This window comes from Cygnus atratus, chromosome 1 (assembly GCF_013377495.2).
Source record: "Cygnus atratus isolate AKBS03 ecotype Queensland, Australia chromosome 1, CAtr_DNAZoo_HiC_assembly, whole genome shotgun sequence".
NCBI lineage: Eukaryota > Metazoa > Chordata > Aves > Anseriformes > Anatidae > Cygnus > Cygnus atratus.
This window is the reverse complement of record NC_066362.1, coordinates 139103362-139126290: the sequence shown is the minus strand read 5'-3', so window position 1 is coordinate 139126290 and position 22929 is coordinate 139103362. Positions and strand designations below refer to the sequence as shown.

The following is a 22929-nucleotide window of genomic DNA, read 5'->3' as shown; positions in this document are numbered from 1 at the left end:
TGCACGGACAGAGCTGATCTGTGTTTGGGTGTGATGACAGTCTACTATCCTTCTGACTTGAAAGGCAGAGCATGCAGAAATCCACTTCTGACTATTTTAAACATTTCTAACACACCCTGTCAGTATAGTATCTGGATAACAAGACCGAAGTATTTTAAATCTTGGAGGAAAAAATGAAAAATCTCCTATTTCTAACCTACTCGCTGCATAATTTTGTTACTTGCAAGACTGACTGTCTTGAGTGTCCAACGACGTACACACTCTAACTGGAATTGTCAGACATACAAGCCACTGAGGAATGAATGTATCGACGGCTTTTCACAGCTTGCCTATTGATAGGATGTAGAATCGTGTACAGAAAGCACAGTTTTGTGTCAGACAGATCACATTCGTTAACAAACACAAAGCTAACAAGCAATATGTTCCCGGTGTACTATAAATTACTCAGACGAATCAAAGCAGCACTAAAATAAGCAGTATTTCTGGTCACTTGCACTGTAAAGGAAAACAGCTTCTTGGAATTCACAAGTGGAGAGGTCCGATCCAAGCGCACAAATGCTGATCTTGGATCTTCTGAGCATATGTTTAGAGCATATTAATGTCTGCAAAGCACTGGAGACAAGGATACACAACTGCTTCTGTAATTGCTTATTGCTGCATCAAGGGTCAGGCCAAAAAGAGATCAGAATGGTACTTTTTTGAACAAAGGTTTGGAAGAGGGAAACAGTAAGAGCTGTTGTTACACCCACTGTGACTATAGACCTTATATGTTGTTGATGCTGAAAAGAGACACAAAGCGACACTTCAGACCATGCTGGCTGAACGGCGGTTGCTCTAGAGGACATTTCTGTCCAACATGACAGCTCTGGGCTTTCTGTCTTTTCAAAGGGGGAATTGGAGAGCGTGCTGTGGCTGCAGGAGGACTGCTCGGAGCACACTGCACTTCAGTGATTCCAAATGGATAATGAAGCTCGCTGGAAAACAGCCTGCAGTAGACCTGTGGGACTGTAAATTGCATGGGTGGGCACAGGGCAGCGACAGAAGTAGGAAGCAATAAAAGTGGCTTAAAACAGCTATTCCTGCCTCTGCCCCCACTCCTTTCCCATGCCCAGTAGAGCTGTGGGTATAGAAATAGCTATCCTTTATTGACCTACTTCACAGGCACGTGCTCAGAAGCAATCAGTTAGTTCATATAAGAAACGCAGAAATGCCAAGCTTTGTAACACAGCTTCTTTTAAAGGTTTGAGATACTGCTACAGAGACATTATTCAAAGACTGCTATGGGCAGCTGATATTTTAAGAAGAAGCTTCCAAAAAATCTTTGTTTCTTGTCCCATGATAAGCCACATGACCAGGCACATCATTCTGTAAGGAGGGTGGGGAACGACTTCAGCAGTGTGGGAAAGAGAGGGTCAGGACTACATAATCTATTTGTTTGTCTTCCTGCTTGAACAACAAGGCTGTAGAGTGAGACAGAACCAAAGAGCTACAAGCATAACCAAGTTATTCTGTTGTGTAAAATGTTAATAAAAAATAAAGAAGCATTCTTCTCTTGCACGAGTAGCTTGGGATGCAGGTCCTAGAAAAGATTTAGGAAGGAGCTTTGCTGAGGTTTGGTAAAAGGCTGGTCAGCGTTTGGTACAAGAAAATGTCGGTCTTCCAAAGTACTTTATGAGATCTAACAATAAGCCCTCTCCAGTTGTGGTGACTTAGACATACCCAGATGCGAACTGAACTTCACAACCTAAGTATCACCTTGCTATTCCACGCCATGTGGCTGTGGGCCTCATACTCATCCAACATTTCCCAAGCAGTGTCCTGTATCCCACTGCATAACTCTCAGGAGGGTAACACCTTCAAGAAATAGTAAGAACCCACCATTACTAATATCAGGTGAGGAATGTAACACTGGTGCATGAATTAACAGTGTGCTCAGACAGGTTTTAGCCATGACTTTAATGAGGATGGCAAGTATTCTTCTGGATGACTTACATGGCACTGTTACAGAGAGGCTCTGTGATGCTGCAGCCACTGAGGACTTGGAACTTGCAGGTGTGCACTTTGCCTACAAGTTAATTGACACAGGAACCTGGGCTTGGATATTTCCTGCTTGCTCAGCTATTTTAGGAGAGGGGTGTTAGTCACGTGTGGTTTTCTTACAAGCTCTCTTTCAATACTTGAGCTACTTGAATACTTTTTCCAGTCCTGCTTTCATTAAAATGAATGAGCTTTCTGTCACTGATGCTAGTTTAACCCCTGACAAATTACTACGGACCCTACTGCTACCATAGGTAGGCATCCTGTGATCTAGAATTTATTTTAAGAAATAACTTCTCCACATATTTGGGAACATACTTCTGGGATGGAAAAGTTCCATGATCATCGTATGATACAGGGAACTAAAATATATGAGGATGGGCTGGAAACAGAGTGTTAGGTGTCTACAAAACTGACTACAAGTACCTACAAGTTAACTGATTTCCTCAGAATGCCTGCTCAGGTGCCATTGAATAAAGTATGGCTGAGTAAGCCATGCCATGTATACCTTGACTCTGCTGCTTGGCACATAAACCTAGCTGTGTGGCTGGTGGACACTCTCAGCCTTCTTCCCCAGTGAGGCTCAATTCAGTCTCTGATTACCTTTAACCTGTTTGAGGAGGAAATGACATTGCCACTCACACATACAGTCTCAAGGTTAGAAGTCTTGCCGAACTGTACAAAATCCAGATTTCGGCTGCCTGGTTTAGATCAGCAACTTAAACCTCCGCAAGTGTGACAAACACGAGATTGCAGGGATAGTCCCTTCCCAGTTTTCCTGCTAAAGCTGTACTACAGAATCACCAGATCACAGGATGGCTGAGGTTGGAAGGGAACCTTGTTTGCCATCTGGTCCAACCCCCTGCTCAAGCAGGGCCACCCAGAGCATATCTCCAAGCAGGCAGACCCCCTCTCTGGGCAATCTGTGCCAGGGCTCCGTCACCCGCATAGCATGGAAGTGCTGCCTGATATTCAGTGGGAGCCTCCTGTGTGCCATTTTGTGCCCAGGGCCTCTGGTCCTGGCACTCGGCACAACTGAAATGAGCCTGGCTCACTTTATACCCTCCCTTCAGGTATTTACAGACGAAATCCCCCCTGAGACTCCTCTTCTCCAGGCTGAACAGTCCCAGCTCTCCTGAGCCTTTCCCTTTATGAGAGATGCTCCACTCTATCTTAATCACCTGGACTTGGTCCAGGATGTCTGCATCTGTTGTACAGAGCCCAGAGCTGGCCCACCACAGCAGAGTACGGGGGAAGGATCATCTCCTTCCACCTGTGGGTGCTAACTCTTCCTCATGCAGCCCAGGAGGCTGCAGACCACCTTTGCTGTGAGGGAGCATCGCTGCTCGTGTTTAGCTTGGGCACTTGGACCCCCAGGGCTCTGCTCTGCAGAGCTGCTTTCCAGCTGGGTGGCCCCGTCTGTAACGGTGGTGGGGGTGTTCCTCCTGGGTGTCAGACTTTGCACTCCCCTTTGCTGACCTTCATGAGGTTCCTGTCAGCCCATTTCTCCAGTCTGTTGAGATCTCTTTGGATGGTGGCATGGCACTCCAGTGAATCCGCCACTGCCCCCAGTTCTGTGTTATCTGCTAATTTACTGAGGGTGCACTCGACTCCATCATTCAGATCATTAATGAAGATGTATTAGTGCATGTATGTGTTTGTTGGATAGTGACAGAAGGGAGGCTCCACAGCTCATGGCTCAGGCACACATTTAGGGGTCACAGCTTCCAGAGCAGGGGTTTGTAAGGTTGACAGGTACCCCCAGGAATCACACTCCAAGTGCTGAACCCTGCCTGCTGTCAGGGAAGCCGTGGATCCTAATGAAGTAAAAGGGATTCCTCCAGGCATCCTCTTGTGATGCTCTGTACTTGTATACATCATTTTCTTTCACTGTATTTACCAACACCTTCTGCTGCGTGTCAGAAGGTCTTGGATCATGAAAATCCAGCCATCTGCTGCAGGTGAATGGGGCAGCTGGTACCTTCCTTGGTTCTCTTTTGAGAGAGAGCTAGGCCATGCCCTTAACTTCCAACTGTACACAAGATAATGAAAGCATCCCTGTATTCAGTAGCCTATATGCCATCTACAGCTTTTGTCCTACATAATGTGCCTGAGGTCATGCAGGATGTCTGCGTTAGCAGAGAACTGGGACACATCATCTGAGTACCTCCCTGGAGCTCTACCCACTGGGAGAAATTTCCTCTCGGTGGGAACAGGATAGGACTTTTAAGAAGCAATTTAATTAGCTTCTTTGGAACAATCAGAGTTTTTGAAACATTTGGCCTGTAGCTCATTAAGCTTCTCGTCATGGTGGTAGCTTACATGTGATGTTGAAATTCTACGTGGAATTCACTTACAATTAAGCAAGTCTTTATCTCACATTTTTACAAGCTATTCACAGAAAGACTCTGTCTATCATAAACCGTTATTTGGAAGGCATGTTGATTTTTATCCTATTGGTTGGGCTACAATTTCATTAATACTGATACATATCAGTACAGCCATAGGCTTCTGTAGTTAACCTTTGATGACAATGGTAAGGGCAGAAGCTCCCATTGTTTGCAAAATCTCTCAAATGAGAATTACGAGGGAAAAAGATGTAGCTGAATTCTATAAAATAATTATTATTCACAGCAAAATACAGGAAACTGGGGTTACTTTGCAGGAGAGGTGGGAAAGGAGGGCATACAAATAAATACTATTTCAGTAAGATTGTTAAATCAAGTAATTTCCTTCAGGTAATTTCCGCTAATTCTGCTGACAGCAACTGAACTGCTGGATTTTGTTTTGTTTTAAAACAGTGCTGCTGGGCAGAGATAAGTACAGTGAGAGAGCAATAAAACAGATTTTCAGCACACACACCTCCAGAAGGCATGATCCTGCCCCTTTAAATCTTACAAGCTTTAAGCGCTGGAGAGAGATTCTGCAGCACAGAGTTTTAGGCAAAATTCTCAACTGAAACTGATCTGGTCTGCAGGCAGGAAAAGTAGTTTGTTTATATTTGAGTATCTTCTCATTGGGCGGTTAAAATGTTTTCGAAAATCAAGCTACAATAGAAGCCAGCAAAACCCCCCAACATTTTCCAACCGCACACAATTGCCCCAAATAATTCCTATTCAAATTCAGGGAACAAAAATTATGGTAAAACTTCTGATACTATTATGAGGTCAGCTGCTGGCAAGTGCTGGTGTTTAATGACAACCATAACAGTAACTCATTAGCACTCCCAGAAAAAGCAGATTTAGCTGGTGTGAAGTGGATTGGTGAACAGTTAACTCACCTGAAACAAATTCTTATCTTAAGTGAGAGCCAAGAAGGGTGACTTACCAGCTCTAAGAACCTCCTCACCACCTGTCTCTGTTTTAAGTTAGTTTCACCATCCAGGTTAGCTGTTTCTATATGGCACAGCCCATCGGGATCGCTTGAAGAGAGCAGCAAGATATCAGCAGGTATAATTTCATTACAGCGAAGCTGAACGAAGTCTCCAACTTGCACTTCTTTCCAGTATCTGCTTATATATTTCTTCTCATTCCTGGAAAAAAGACATTTATAGAACAGACATTAAAAAAATATACATAGACTAGAATGCCTCACATACTATACAATTTAATTTGTAACAGGAATACGGTGCCTTTGGAAGGTCCTCAGGTACTCTCCAGTTATGCCAGCAAAAGGTTATGAAGGCTGCCAGGAGGTGTCTTGTCACCAATTCAGCCCCAGGTCAGAGTTCCCAAGTCCTCTAAGAAAACCAGATGCTCTTTAAGGCCCAAAGTACCATGTGATATTTAGATGAAAGAGATGAAAGTCTGTTAATGAAAGAAAATTCCAGTATTTGTCACTAGACCTAGGATTACAAGGACATGTCATGGAAAAAACACAGTCCTACCTGCTCTACAGGGAAAGGACACAGTCCTTTTAAAGGACTCTTCTTTTTAAATATTTGTGCGGTATCTTCATATTAGCCATAGCATCATCATCTGTTACGTAGGTAATTTCTGCTTAGTTCCTCTGAAACTTTCATTCGGGTTGTAATTTCTTTGTCATTTCAAAAACTTACCCACCTGAAACACTGATCCATGCATTGTCTGTTTAGACACAGCCACTAAACCTGTCTAGTTTTATAGGTCATACTAGTTTGCTTTTTTTCATTTTTTAACTTTTTCTTGAGAGCATGAGGAAAAGGACACAGCTGATTGCTTACTTAATTCCAGCTAAAACTCAGGTTTTTAGTTTTATAACAGCCAGGCTTGAGTGCTTTCTTGGCATTTGTGTAAATTGCTTTCTTCTGCTGCGTTTTTGAAAGAAATGCATCTCCAAACAGCTACAATACTAACCTGGTACAATACCTCCTGAGAACAGGAAGCTGCTGTTCTGACACTTTCCCAAGCTGTCACAGCACACCGCCTTGCACGGTGCAAGCAGTGGCACTGCTGTCAGCACTGGCCCCTTCTTGCTGACACTGGAGCCAGGCTCCCTTGTCAGCACTTTAACTGGCAGGATGGGATCCTGATGGGGGGTTGTCGTTTTACGTTCTATAAAACATATCATTTAAAAGTACATTACTTGCAGTAGTAATGTGAATTGACTCGTAAATAGGAGGAAATATGGAACTCCTGCTAACGATGTTGCTTTGGAGTTACTGCTAGTGATGCTATGCCTAACTCATCCTTGTCACGCCTTTGTTGGTGCTGCAGGAATTAGAAACCTAGTTTGCTTTTATTCATTTATTTAGCCTAAAGCCTGAATGATACCACAAAAGGTAGCACAATGAAGTGTGAGTCAGATCAGGTTTTATTTCCCAGAATTTCACTGCCTTTTCCTAACATCCAGTTTACAGAGAGGAATGAAAACATCGGCTGTGCTTTCTATTTTGGTAAAGCCTGAAAATGATTAATAAGAGCAAAGTGTAAAACATGATAGTCTCACAAGGGCAGGTAAGCTGCAGATATCACCCATTCCCTTCACACTCAGGGTGAAGGCAACATTTAACTTTTCCTGCTAAGGAGTGTACGAATTGCTTTGAAACCCAGCACGCCATAACACAGTACAAGTCATCAGGTCACAGATCCGAAAGGCTTGTTAGCTCCGCAACCTGTAACTCCAAATCACTTCACACGTGGCCCTGATCCTTTTCAATTTAACTGTGCGACTGGGTAATGTTCAGAAGCATGTACAGAGTAGCAGTGCAGACATATGATCAGGCTACAAATAGCAAGGAGTCCCATACTATGCTATGAGGACTACATTTTTTTATTTAACTTGCTTGAAAAGCATTGCTATTTTAGCATTCCTTCATTCCCACCTGTGTGGCATCAATAAATGAATATGAGACTTCCTACACACGCACTGGGACTGTGGGGTAGAGCCCCCTTCACCAGTGGCACTAGAATAATTTGTCCCATTACTGGACTTGATGAAGCTCTCAGCTAACAGGGGCCAGCAGCGGATGAACTGCCAGCCCACAAGGAAAATGACTTTCTAATCCTCCTCAGCCACGGCTGCTTTAACCCAGTTCCTAACTATAATTGTCCCGTTGCAACACATGAATCGTCACTGCAAGTATTTAGTACAGAGTACGGCACAACACCACCTTCAGACCTGGAGGTTCGGATACTAGGTGCACGAGATAGAGTTCAGGCCTTTTGGAGCACTCCTTTAATGTGCTTGTCCTGTTCTTCTGAGCAGATGCTCTAGCACGCTTAAAAACAGCTTTCATACCTCTGCGCAGTTCAAACACACCAAGTGACCCTGTTAATACAGTTGCAGTTTTGCCATTGACTCTAGCAGAGACAGGACTTTATCACTCAAGTGTTATATCACTTGCTAAATGTTTATTCTTGCTGTTATATTCTACCAGTAAGTTCCAGAAGTTACATGATAAAGAGTTAGAAATGCCACGCGTCTTTTAAGAGGAAGTCTGTCTTTAAAATTTACACCCTTCTTTGTGTTTGTAAGGTGTGGCATACAAGAATGCTTGATGTAAATTTTATTTGAAGTTCAGAGATTTGAGCCGTTTTGCCTCAGTGTATCCTCCAGACATTATTCCGAAGGGACCCTTTCCATGTCTCCAACGATTTACATAGCATCAACCTGTTGTGATAAAAAACCTGAACTAAACACACTCTCCATGAGTAGGCATACATGCATTGTTACGTGTTCAGTGTTGTTTTCAAATGGTTTGCTATACTTCTCACTTTCAGAGCAAACATAACAGCTAGGCAGATGGCTTCGGCTGAGCTCTTCACAGCCACGGCCAGGCTTGGAGGACGCCAGCAGTTTACAGCACGGGGCTGTAATGGGATAGCAGATCACCGAGACCCACTCCTTGTGCCTGCAGGCACTTATGTCACCGAGACCAAGCCCAGAAGAGAAACCAGAACAGACACTATGCACTCGTACAGCAGAACATCAGCGAAACGCAATAATGTGGGTACTTGTTACTCATCCAGCAGTGAGCACGATTTTTCCTGGCAAAGTCCTGTCTGTCCATTTACCTGATAGTTGCTTCTGAAAGGCCTTCCTGTCTCTCTGGTCTTTAACGTGCTAAACCAGCAAACTTTGCTGTCTTTCCATTTATAGTTACACAGCTGATAAATTAGTGTTTAAAGCACAGACACCTGGGTCTATTTCTCCCTGCTATTTCCTCTGGCTTGGTCCTGATTCTTTAGCTGTGGCGTGGTCAGCACCCATCCTCCAAAGTACCAGCACTTCACGCACTGCTCGCAAAGAATTCTTCCACAAAAGCTTTTGGCTTTGTGAATGCCATCTCCTGATATATGTTGTGGAAGTGCTCAAGGGGTTCTAGCAGAACAGGGCTGGAAGGCAGCACCCGAGGTAGTGAGGCCAGCCCCTCGCACCCCACAGGAAGGCCTGCTGTGCGTGTCCAGGCCAGAAGCCAGCAGCCACAGCTCGAGTGCTACCCCCTGCCCCACGTATAACAAGCCTGAAGGTATGTTGTAGTGCCTGTAACAAACTTCAGGGTGATGCTGCAGGAAACCAAAGCTGCAAGCCATGATGAACAACTGGAAGAGGTCAGATATACTGATCTTATCTTTCAAACCTGGAGAGGTAGATAAAAGTCTTCCGCATCAATACTTTGCCACGAACTACCGCCATTCTGCAAAAGCAATAGATACTGCTTTTACTCTCCAGTTAAATCACTGTGATGAACTATTAATTTCAGACAGCTCTGCCCAATTTCAGACAGCTAGGTAAGGTGCTGTGTGGGGCTCACACACTAGAGATGTCCAGCCTCTTGAACACTACCTAATCTTGATCAACACATCTGCAGGCAAAGAACACATCTGTAAGTTGTGGTTGTACACTCTTAGTCACATAAACCTTCCTTCTCCTCTCTGTCACAATCTAAAACAGAACTTGCCAGGGCTTTCACTGTACTAAGCATGTCTTTGCAGGTAGACATGGACTGAAAACTGAAGATGGATGGCTAACAGGTCAGCTGGCTCAGCTGTGTGGACATCAATGCTGTTAGCCAACAGCAAACGTGGCCCTGGCCGGAGGCAAACTCCTCCAGAGGTTAATGCTCTTTGCAACAACGGCGTGCCATTACTCTAGCACATTCACTTTCAAGCACACAGGGAAGTTTGAAACTTCCTTTTAAGTGTGTAAACACAGTGAAAATAATTCTAGCTGCTATCTAAAAACTTGCATTAGTCTACCTATTGCGTATATTCGGCCAATACTATGCTTTGAAGCAGAATCTTCTGCAGGTTTGTGCCAAATTTGAGAATGGCTTTGGTTAATAGCAAAACCAAAACAAAAGCAAAAATATTAACTTTTTGTCTCTGAAATTTAAATTCAAATAAATATGTAAATAAAAACAGAAACTCAGAAATTTTTGTTTTCCTGTTAACCATACCCTTCCCTCTTTTCTTGTTCACAGTACATGCTGATAAAGATCATGCCACTAATTTTATGTTTCTGGCCGTATAAATATCAGTTTGTACCTACAAAAGGCTGAAGATTGTAAATTGTCTCTGCTTGAACATTACAAAATAACCGTTTCCCTTTTCTGAACAAGTTTTAACCGTTTCAGTGTGATAAGGCATTATTCAAATTGAGCATACTTAAAGGGAGATAACAAAACTCCACATGCATAAAATTTAGGAGGAATCTTCCCTGTTCTCTTTCTCAATCCCTTTTCAAACAAAGTCTGATGAAAATATCACAAGCAAGACTTGTTATGAAATGTGAAAGCCATGCAGCTACAATCTGTTCTTTTAGTACAAGGCCTCCTCTATACTAGAAATTTTACACCTTAAATGAAGAAGACAGAACTACAAGGGAATTGTTTCTTGCTTCCTACACTTCTCCACTGACAAAAATTACAGTTAATGAGTGGGAATGGCCGATGTAGATTTGCTTTAAGCGAGTGGTTAGGGAATCTGTAGCACTGCCCTATCGTAGTCCCAACATAAGCTCCTCTATTAACCTCAGCAGAGCTTGTCAAAGACATTGAGCAGAAGACAGGGGATGTGCTTTTTTATCCTTTGGGGTGTTCCATCTGTGTACACCCAGTGTACTGCTTCTCCTTACACAGGTTGAGACTGCAGCCTACAAGTTTTTAAGCCTTTCAAAGCATCCAAATGAAATGTTGTTTCCTGGCCCAAGCCCATCCGCTGACCTGCTTTTGAAGTAACTATTGTCTGCACTTCAAAAGAAATCTGGCTCCTTTGCCTTCCCTGCCAGCTGAGGCTGGCCATTGAACCAGTAGGCTTTAAAAGAAACACAGCAATAAATTAATTCTGTGGAAGATCCCTCCACAAAAGGCAGGTCAAAGGGCTGTGTACAAGGCATACTTTGGAGCTGTTCTTGATGCCAGCCAAGTCCTCCCCTTCCATCTTTGGAGGCAGAAAAGAGAGTGGGGGAGAACTAAAGAAAGCATCTGGTACATCTCTGTCATCAGTGACTTAAAACCTATTCGTGTCAGTAGGCTACCAGTGCTGTGACAAGTCTCCTGGTCAGGAACAAGCTAACTAAAAAACTTGAAGACAACTGGCAGGAGCCAAGCACTGCAGCATCGTAGTCTTCAAAAGCAGAATTGGTGGACAACACTGAAATACACACAAAAAACCTGCTGTTATAACGAGCACCAATTACAATTTGAAAACTACAGGTATTGCAGAGCTCGGAGTTTAAAAAACAAGAGCTACCTACGAGACCGAGGCATACATTATACAAAGTCTGAACATGCTAAGTATCTATGGAAACACATAGAGAACCATTTGGGTACAATTACAATGTTGTGGCAGAATTAAGGAAAAACATGTAGCATAAGATAATGCCAAAGCAGGTTACATAATGCCCAGAATATGTCTTCATTCCACCACAAACGATAACATCTGTTTCTATGAAAATAAATCATGAAGAGGCTCCGAATCTGATATTAATCAGACAAGACATTAACAGAGAGTGTTCTTGAGAAATATTGCAGAGAAAAAAATTTCTCCACGACTGATGTTTCTATATAGATCCCTTAATATTCACATTGTTTTAAGAGCACCAGAAAGTTTTCTTGTTTTCATGGACTTCAAATACCCATTTTTTTTGGATTATCAAGTTCAAATGCATCTTAGAGCTGCTAGAAGCAAATATGCTTGCAGAGCGATAACTAGGCATAAAGGTGCCTTTTAATATACTCACATTTTCTGAAAACAGGTAATTTTTCTGTTACGAGTCAAACTTGTTATTAAAAAAATGTACCCATGAAACTTCGGTGTTTCAGGTTTATAACGTGGAAGTAATCACTGAACTTCTCTTGGCAGTGTTATCTCCATTATACCTCTTGTTGAAATAAACCTCACTATTGTTAACTATAATGAAACATTTGCTAACCGGAATAACTGATTTTTCAGCCAAGAAACTTGTTGTTTCGATAACAACATGAAACATAAAGGCAGACCATGCAATGAAACTGAAGAAAGAAGAAGCTGTCTCCCAGAACTTGATTTTAAAATTCTCAAGACTATTTTGGAGAAACGTCTAGTATCCTATTTTTAATAAGTGGCATAACTTCCAACACTCCTATGTTTCCTGCCAAAAATGCTAACAAACTTGTATCATTGTTCCGATTAGCAGATATACTGGGAGAGAAGACTGCTAACTGCTTATCACAGATATTAAGATTGTATTTACACTACAGTAGGGCTCCAAGTAACTGCAAAAAGATTCAACTGAGCTTGGTGCTGTGCAAACATGGAAGGAGAAACAATCCCCTGCCTGAAGGGGAGCCATTCAAATTATAGATACCTCATGATGCCTACCTCCATCTGTGCTTGCTTCCTAAACAATTAAAATGGGAACTCTTCCAAGGGAGATCTTGGGTGCCAACTTTTTGCAATTTTGCAATTTTGTCCTCTAAACTGATAATTAATAGCATAAGGACACTTAGGAGAACTGTTTGAGTGCTGAAAATTCAGGTGCATGCTAGATACATAAATTTGTTGGACTAAATCCTATGTTTGGGTGTTCTCCCACTGAATTTAGGCCACGGTAATTGGTTGGCCATTCCAAGGGATAGCTTCATGCCTTAATGATACATCTTAAAAGGCAAATTTAGTATGGCTCTGCAGTTAATGAGGGAAATCGATTCTTTAACAGATTCAGGCACTTCAATGGAATTTTTTTGCCTTCTCATGCCCCTGGTTCACACACCTGCCTGACTTGATCTCAGGACTACATGACCCAGTTCACAAAAATGCATTAGTATGTTCACTACATATACGCACAAAGTCATCTGTAAAGAACTGCTAAAGAAAGGTGCTTCCTAACCACAAGAGTTTTCATTTGAAAAATCATTCCAGTTCTTTCAGCTAAACTGTTCATGTGAGAGCTGAAAGAATTTTTATCGGGAAAGGCATTTCCTGTTAATTACGTGCACAGACCTGATGGAGTTGTTGACATTCAGTTTGGGAGACTATTTTTCTCCGCATAACTATGACATACAAACACACCTCCTTTAAAGCTCATGTTATCTAATCACTGCACAAAAACACTCTACAAGTTAACATAATTCAGATACTATTTTATGTTAGCAAGAGAATTGTTGAAAAGAATGTTAATATTCACCACTTTTGTATTTCACAGGCAAAATCAATATCTCAGACTGAAGCGTAAGTCTTTGTTCTTCTCCAGTTCTTCCTGAAAATTAGGAAGTTTTACATTTTCCTTCCCTTTCTGTTCTCATCTGGCTGACATCTATCCATGACATTCATCTCATCTGGATGTTCTCATCTGTTCTCATTTGGACAATCGAAATTTCAGGTTGAGGATAGGAAAAACATTTAATTATCTGTAAAATATTTACTATCTGAAAAGTATATCTTATTTACTATCTGAAAAATATTTATAATATTAAAAATATTTATTTCAGAAAAACTGAGATGATGCTCTTCATGTTGCTGCCTCTAAATTTCTTCTGGCTGCAGTTCCACAAACTAGATTTAGTCCATACACAAGACTATTCTACTTCAAGTGCCACACAGAAGTTAACTGTTCAAAGAACTGGTAATAAAAAGTGGAAAAAACATGTTGGCTGTAATATTATTGTAAGAATCTTGAAGAAGAATATAAAGTTGGCTGCTATATCTTTGTGTAACATGTTAACAGTTCTTTCTACTCTGAAACTGAGATGTGAAACTATGTAATATGTGGGTTTGCAAGGACATTTGAAGTATGTTTCATTGTACTCACTTCCCAATTCTTATGAACTTTATACCTTCCTCTCTGTCAGAGAAGGTGTATTCAAGGGAGTATGCAGAAACTGAAGCCTCAAACTCAGACGTGCCTCTGTTGACATAGATGGGTACAAAGGGAGATTTAATGTGCTGGATAAACCGTGGTCTATCTCCACGTCTAATCAATCAGATGCCCACACAGAACACTCCCAGGCAGGTAAAGGGGACAGTTTTACTTGATGGTCATGGATGCTTACCAGCTAGCAGGCAAAGCAAACTGGATACATCTATGGGCTTTCGTGACGGTGACGGAAGAAAGGTTTGGCAGGATTTGTGTGCAGACATTGACCTTGCCTTGAATGCCTGCTTGTGTATAAAAGAGGCCCTAGGATGCTAAAATGTCTATCACTGTAGCACCTGGAAAATTTTTGTTGACCTGATGCTATGTACCATATTTAGAGCCTTGTCACCGGTATGATGACTGCCTGTCTTGTGCCCCCCGATACAAACTCCTGGTGGGGTGAGCCATACTTCACTTCTAAGCTACTGTTCATGCTCCATCACACTTATGTCTTCCTAACTGGATACGACTCAGCGGAAACGAGGTCAACAATTTTGGAATAAGTATGTTCTCGGAAGTTTTTTCCTGATCTGGAGGAACAGAAGGGTCAGCTAAGGACCTGAAATATGAACATAAAGATCTTTATTCAAAGCCTTTTTTAGTACTTACTATTATTATTTATTATCTTACTATTATTATTATTATCTTCTTTGTTGATATTTCTCCATGTAGTTTCTTAAACACGAGAGCAATGAGACTTCTCAGAAGAGATGTCACTATGACAGTAACTAAACCAGATGCTGAAGAGCTCGAGGTTGCTGGCTTGCTCTCAACAGCGCGTAGCCAAAGTGGAAGAAATGTCTGATAACTTAAATTTACACCTATGATGTTGCTTTGTGAGAAGCAGTATCAGTGTAAATCCCTGGGGAGCCCCAGATCTGAAGCATAAAGATCTATTTCCAGCATCACCACATCCCCAAGAGTGAAGGAGCAGCAGAAAGAATTACAACTCAAAGGAATCCTCATTCTTCTGTGTAGCTGGCAGGAGGATAGGCCTTAACTAAAACTAGTACTTCAGGCTGATCTGAAAAGCACAGTTGAAGTTCTAAACTTAATGACTTATCCTACATTACACGTACCAGTTTCTCTATATTTAGCTGCTCTCACAGGTTATGTGGTCTCTGCCTTTCTGGATGACCACTTGCCCCAACAGGACAAGAATACTAACAGAAGGAAAAGCAAACAGCCTCAAGCCGTACTTCAGTACTGAGATGTTTAAATTACCATATTGCTCTCCTAACAAAATAGAAGTCTGAAAATCTCTAAAATTCTGGTATAACATAGTCACAAGGTGTTTCCCAAGAATGCTTTCTAAATGAAGATCAACAAGGCTACATCCAAATTGGGACCTGGGAGGACTTCTCAATGTTACATGACTGGACTACATACACTGGGTTGAATCCTGCACCAGCCTGAAAGCAGGGAGTGCAAAAGCCTCAAATTGTGATGCTTTAGGTTCTGATGCAGTTTGAATTCAGGCCTATCAATCTTTTTACAGTACTGTTTTGCTTCTACAGACATTCACAGAGTATAAAAATGTTCCTCACTCTCATCAGAGAAGAACTAGAAGACCAAACTCTACGCAAATCATATGTGGAGATACGAATCTTTGAAGGTTTGAGTCAAAACAAGTATGTCTATGGATGCAAATTTTAAATTCAAAATTCTTGGTGAAAATAAGTAATAGAGATCCACACTGAAGAAGTGAAAACCACAAAATGCAAAAGTCTGCTAACTGAGGAAATGTAAGATGCCTTTAATAACATTCAAATAGTTCTGATACAACTTGACTACTGTTGGTACCTACACAAAAAAATTTAGGATGAGAATTCATTTAGTGTTTTCAATGTCAGTTTGGCTATACCGAGAGCCCCTGTTTTCACACAATCTGTTGCTTCCCTAAGTTAAAGATATTGGTCACCATTTCATCAATATTCAAAACTTACTAAAGCCAGTCACTGAATACATTTGAATATGAAATTCTAAGCTAGAGTAGTACTTTTATTTTCACAGAGATAAATGAATTCTCTTTCTGTCCCATTGATTTGCTATCAATTCTAGTCAGTACAATGGAATTATGAGGTACAGCCCCCTAACGCACACGGTACATCTCAACCTGTTAACATGGATATTCAAAGACCTTGTAATTACACAGCTCTGCAGGGAAGCAAGTCATCTTTGCCGCTTCTCCACAACTACTGAACTATCATCAGCAGAAAGGGCAATTTATAAAGAATGACTTGCTATCAATATAAATTTTGATAGCCTGTTTCCAACAGTTTACTAGACGTGTTTTCACAACAAAGTATATCATTCCATTATAATCATCCACACTTCTAAAAAATCATCGAGGCAGTTATAGACTGGATATTTTCAAGAGAATTTTGGTACATATTTGTACGTGTTTGAACAAATACATGTACTTACAAATATAAAATAAACCTTTCTTCACTATTGCACTATTACAAAGAAATAGGATCATTCATGAACACTGGTTCACGGAAATTCCTTTTAAATTCATTTTGAAGCCTTGTATTTTATTTCTTTCAAATGTAAGCAGGCCACCTAGTAGTAATGAATAGTGTGTTTTGGTTCTTTTTACATGAAAGGGATACTTCTTCAAGTGCAATCTTTCTTGTTAATTACTAAAAATTTGCTTGAAAATATTATTCTCAGAATTAGAAAAAAATATTCATGCATGATTTCCACTTATTATCCACTGAATTCCACAAAAGAGGCTACAACTCTTGGCCCCAATTTAGCAAGGTACCTACATATACGTCTAAATTCAGTTGGAAAAGCATTTTTTCTGGCCAAAATCCAGAAAGCAAATTTTTCTGTAGTTCACATTCATAACTTCCTTCGAGGGGAAAGATAAAACACTGAAATTCAATACCATGGAAAAAATAAATTTCAAGGTCTTTGCAGCCAAAAGAAGAAAGCGACTGGCTGCAAGCAGCTCCGCTTTTGACAATCCCAGGAACTGAGCTTAGAGAAGGCAATTACAAAGGGACTCTTTATTGGAAGAGTTTGAATCACAGAGGGAGAACAAATTGCCTAAAGAACTTGTGAGATCTGAAACACCTTAGCAGGTGGCAGACCACCCTGGTTGTCTGCAGAAGAAAACAGCACTCCGCAGCCTAGTGTGTAGTAAGACCAAAAAGTGTGTGTCACAACCTCTAGGCAGAAGCTAAATTAAAAAAATCATGGAAATCAGTTTTAAACTAAAATTTCATTCTGATCTGTCAATGTACTATTCCAAACTAAACCCATATACTCCCGCAGGTAAAACTTGCAGACCTAAGAAGAGAATTTTTTACCCCAAACCCTTTCTCAACAAGTTTGTAAGAAATTTAAAAAGGTTTAAAAAATGTGAATCAGTTTTTTACAGAGTACATAGGTCTTCAAATTAGCTGAATTCAAACACAATTCAAACACATTCAAAGCCTAATTCTTAAAGTTCCTTTGTAAACTTTTCTCTCTCCTTTGCACGTCACCATTTTCATCTCTTGTACTCAAACTCGTAATTGAGGGTTATTTTTCACACTCTCTCTCCATCATAAAAACCACACCACATCTGAAGTGTGTGCCTTTCTTTCTCTTTCTAATGCCAAGCTCTTACCAAGATGCTCATTTCAATCTTGCCCCTGTCCTTTCCACACCTGTACTGCTACCATCACTTTCCTCCTCTATCCTCAGCAATTAGTGGCTTTGAACCCAATGGCTCCTCTTTGCTCCAACCAGTTGAAAGCTAAATTGACTCCAAAGCAACTTCCTCCTCCTTTTCTAGGTTTTGCAACACCCCTGTAAATGGTGATCTTTCTTGTTGGCACCTCATGAGTTATTTTACGTCTTCTTTTATGACTTGTACGGATAAAACACTTTTCCAGCCATTGAGTGGATTGCATTTACTTCCATACCTATGAAGTTAACTAAAGGGAATTCTCCATAAGAAAGACACCTGAGCTTGTAGAATTTGTAAAACTGATACTTATGGTTGCTATTTCCCTTCAAAAGAGGCTTGTCTGATTCATCTACGGAAAATCCTGTTTCACCTGCAGGCACAAGTTTTGACCAAGCTGCTTTGTAAAGGTATACTACCAATTCTGAAAATGCTTTTCTGACTCTTCATAACAGTCCATTTCTTCCATAAAAATGTCAAGAGTTGCTCGTGTCATCAGGTGACAATTCAGTCTAGAGGCCTTCCAACACACAGTAGGTCACTCAGTGTGATGGTGGCTTTCAGCTTTGTCTGTCTATGGAGACAAAAGCCTTACCACTGCAACCTCTAGAAAGCCCTGACCTACTCTGCTATTTGAAACTTGGTATTACTGCAAGAGAGTGGTGTCAGAAGGATGTATAAATTCTTCACGGTTAAACAAAAGATTGTTAAAACAAATATGTTTCCTTAACATTTTTAAATTCCTATCCATTTATTCTGCATAAAAATAAGCAGAATGTTTTATGGAGCACAGGAAAGCATCTTCAATCATTTTTTGTTTAAGATGAAAAAAAACATTGCTACTGGCCCCAAACTTTGTTTGAAAACTTTATGTACAAAGCATCATTTTCCTTCATCTTTTTAAAAACCAGGACAAAGCAGAAACAGTAACCTGATCTTTGCAGCCGCAAATTCTTCCTCTGACTACAGAGCATGCCTTCAAAAAATTCAAACTGATAAATTCTCAAAATAAATGGAAACCACTGTGTTCTGCAATGGATAAAGTGTCTGTCACATACACATTCATTTCTAACATACAGTTCACTATGGCCTATTAATAATGTGAGTATTTAGTCTCTGGAGACTGTCAAATGAACCAGGGGAAAGAGTGGCATTCTCAGAGAAGCCTCTAGTGAACAGGTTTCCAAAACCTATGCTACTGTACATGCACTACTCCATCACAGCTGGCAACCTGCCGGAGAAAACCAGGCCCTGGTTTGTAACACCGTTTATTTGCCATAGCCTGAGGCAGCACCCGATGAGACTCCTGCAGTAAACACTGCTTGGTGCTGTGCAGTGGGACTACTTTAAGGAAAGGCACTCATGGAATCAAACCACAGCTTAGTTATAATGCAATTAATTTTGAATTCAGACTAAAAAATGGCTTCTAACCTTAAGCACTTACCAGTCAGGATGTTCATTTTTGACAAGTAACAAGAAACAACTATCTCCTTTCTTACTGTCTTGATATCAGTAAGATTTCCTTCAGGCTGGACTTACATTCTTTTAGAAGAATCCTGATTTTGCAAGTATGTCTTAGACACTGATGAAGACAGACAGCAGGAGAGTATGCTGGATGGGGACAGACTGATGAGAAGATGTATGCAAGAGGCATGCACACAAAGAGGAATGTGTGCGGAATACATGGAAAAAAGCCTGTAAAGAAGCCAAAAAGCAGACAGAGAAAAGGAGCTCATGGCAATTTCAAAACATAGAACAAGGGTTGTCAGGGAAAACTTTCTTTAACTTATGTAAGAGAGCAAAAGTTCTGTTTTTTGGAGAGACTCAGTCAGCAATTTGAAAATGGGGAGAAACAAAGCCTGGCTAGCAATAAAAGGCTACTCTCTCCATGACTGTACCTTTGCTGTGCACTCCTAAGCTTTTTTGTTAGGGTTGCAAAACAGGGCAACACTGTGCAGCTCTGTCTTCTGGCTCGGTCACACTAGTTTTGGGACCCCACCAGTTTGCAGGCCACAATGGTCTTTGAAGACCGGGGCTGGGAAATAAATGTACGTTTAATAGACACCGAGGGCTGGATTGCAGTTTAACATGCACAGAAGTATCAAATGACATTTAGGTGTGGGAGATTAATATGTATTATTTGTTTCAGGATAGCTTTTCTGACTCAGTTACTGAAAGAATGGAAGAAGACAACTCCTTGTCCTGAATGTTTTCAGTTTCTCTGGTTTTCTTTTAGATGGCCTAGAACACTATTTCTTGCACTGGGAGAAATTAAATGAAGGTCCAGGACAGTTGGCAAACACAACAAAATGCAGAAAAAGTGCTGAGCGTGTTGTTTTCAGCATTAGTGATTCACACACCTATGAGGAGAGAGAAAAACAGGCCTCAAAATTTGAAAGCAGGGTTAGGAACAGAACCCAGGTCTCCCCTCCAGTAAGCACGCCTATAAAGGAAATAACTACAGGCGGAGAGACGCTTGTTCCCCTTCTGACTGGAGTCAGGCTCCATCCTTTCATGGGCCTCTCTTTAGTTACTAAGCTCTTGGAGGCCTAGCTGCTTCAGAAAATGCCTTTGCAAATCCTAGGAATAATATATTGGCATTATACAAAGCCATTTTCCCAGTATTTCATAAGATCTGAATCTCAGTATGAATTCAAATGGTTTTATGGCAGTTCACCTAATAGAAATGACAATACATGAAGTGAAGTCAGAGTCACATCGAAGAAATCGCTGTTGGATCGTACCTTATCTACCTTTATGGTAACCTGAAACATGGAAGCACCTGCATGAACGATGCACAGAGCCAATTCTATACTGACTGATATTAAAATCAGCAATAACCTCACATATCCTCCCACACTGATGACCACAAAACTCAGAAACTTAACATAAGTAGGAATAAACTTTCATAAGGTAAACTGCAATACTTTTTTTTTTAATCTGTTTTGTGATGCTATTGATTTTCCTGTCGCCTCAAAACCAAGATGATGTTTACTAACAGGATTTCAGAAAACACTGAATAAATTACTAAGTATGAAGGTAAACTGATACGTGAGGGAAATAAGGTACCTGGAAGGTACATGACTTTTTAAGGAAAACAAAGGGGCTACTTCAGCCAAATTGGGTAACTTCTAACAACCAAACATATCAGTGAATGAGAGGAACAGACTTAAGTGAAATAACTATTACTGGAATTAAGTTATCAAATGGAAAGATGTTCCCTGCCCTCAGAACAAAACATTTCTCACCTTTTCTCTTCTCTGTAAAATACCTAGATGTTACAGTTGAAATACATAGCAGGCATACTTGAGGCTTTCACAGCCAACCTTACTTTACTTGGTACAGCATTAAGAGATTTATAATTCTTGATTTCTGCACATTTAATGAAATGTAAAACTAAAGGAACCAGTGATATTTTTGCAGGTATTATATACCCTATTGTACTTTCTTATCAGTGACACTTTGTTTCCACATCTTCGTTTTGGAAGCATTATACTTATGTTCCTGCACAGAAACTCTAGCTCTATTTTTCCTGCTTTGGTTTAGAATGAATTTGAACTTTTTAAAAATCAAACTAGAAACTGAGGATGGAGAGACTGAAAAGTCTTCCTGACGGATAAAGAAAGAATGATATAATCCATGCCATAAAAGTCTAACATCCATAGATTGGGATATCATGATTACTATCAACAGACTCTTCTTATTTCTTAACAGAGTGAATTTTATGCAAAGAAATCCATCAGTTGAAAACTAGACAGTAGGCTACATCTTTCCAGCAGGTCAACCCAGATCTAGTAGTCTTTTCATCTCCTTCAACCCTTAGTGCACAGAGATAGGTGAAACATGGCAGCAGATGGGCAAGCAGGAATCCAGCAGGTCCCCAGTTATTTCAGTGAAAATACTTTCTGTTTTCACATGCATCTCCTGATAGGTACCTTTAAATCAGAAATTTCAAAGATTTACGACTAGGATGAAATACCCCACCCTTTTTTTTTTCCTGAAATGATTTAATCCTGAAGCAAACTGAGTATTCTACACGCTCTTTAACAACCTTAAACTTCAATGCTGAGGTCAGTGGAGCCGCATCTGCTGACAGCTACCACTGAAGCTCTCCAGTATCAAACTGGATTCAGATGCTCAGGACTCACGCTGGATTCAGAATTTCCCCAGCAGAACATTGCACAACATTTCAAGCTGTGGAAATTGAGGTTAGACTTCAAAACCCATCTGTAACAAGGCATTATTTATTTGAGCTTGCGCACACGGTACAGCTTCAGAATGAAATACAGGTTTTAGATATGGGTGTGGTTGTCAGGCAATCCTGGTACTGAAACTTCAATAGGTTTAGCCAAAGTCCAGCAGTCCTCCAGCTACAACTTGACACAGATGCCAAGTGTCAAGGTAGTGATGGGCTACTAGTTAGAGCCGACCAGTCAGTCTAAGCCAAAGTAAGTTGTGTTTGGCACAGGTTCAGTGGCACCTTCCTTTGAAACCCAGAGAAAAAGAACAAAGAGGACTCTTTGTCAGTTCTAACAGGAAAAAAAAAATATTAAGAAAACAATAAAAATCGCCAGGTCATAAAACACTGAACTAAAGCATTTTAAAATTACAATTGTCCTTTTAAGAACTATGCAGAAATAGGTAGTTGGTTTTTCATATTCTCCCCAAGTTTCCCTGTCTCAAAAAACTTGGGATATTTTAATAATGTTGCTGTCATCCTGCTTTCAGTGGAAACTTCTCGAGGGCTCTGGGTGGACAGGATGCCAGTACTTCAGCAGAAGTCACAATACCTTCGCTAAATTATTCTAGGTTTAGCTGTTGGAGGCATAATATAGATCAGAAAGTAGAGAAAGGTGTTTCTCAGGCATTAATCAATGACTAAGTAAACCTAAGAAATCAGTCAAATCTAAAGTCCAGTAATAAAGCCTACAACCTATGGAGGTGAATTTTCTGTTCCTTTAGTTCTAACCTATGGTTCCTTTTTATATAAAGACATGCACTCCTTTCTTCAAGTAGGATCATATGCTTTTATACTTTTCTAAAATAGCTTAGTGGAAAAATGAGCAAAGACATAGCTCTCTGGGGACCAGCACTATTTTAACTGCTAATGTGCCTCATTCAACTCTATGCCTAAAGTAAACCACTTACTAAGGCCACTGTATATGTCTTTGCAGGGAGGAACAGCTCTGTAAATAAAAGTACTGATCTTATTATGTTATTATTGGACAGTATTTAGTCAATTTTGTATCAAAAATATTTAAAAAAATAGTTTATGAGAAACTCTGGAGTTTATGGAAAGATGTGGACTATTACAGTGGTTTCTTAATTGAAGCGACAATGATGAGATGTGAGCCTGAATTTTGTCCCCACTGTAACAGGGGGCTACACAGATA

The 22929-nt window shown here is 40.6% G+C and overlaps 1 protein-coding gene across 1 annotated transcript in view; it reads right to left on the bottom strand.

Moving 5' to 3' along the window:
• Positions 1 to 22929, bottom strand: part of ATP10A (ATPase phospholipid transporting 10A (putative)) — a 113097-nt gene that overhangs the window by 63473 nt on the left and 26695 nt on the right. The window contains exon 2 of the mRNA XM_035558132.2: positions 5365 to 5569. Within this exon, the coding sequence (XP_035414025.1) occupies positions 5365 to 5569 (205 nt within the window). The remainder of the gene's footprint in view (positions 1 to 5364; positions 5570 to 22929) is intronic.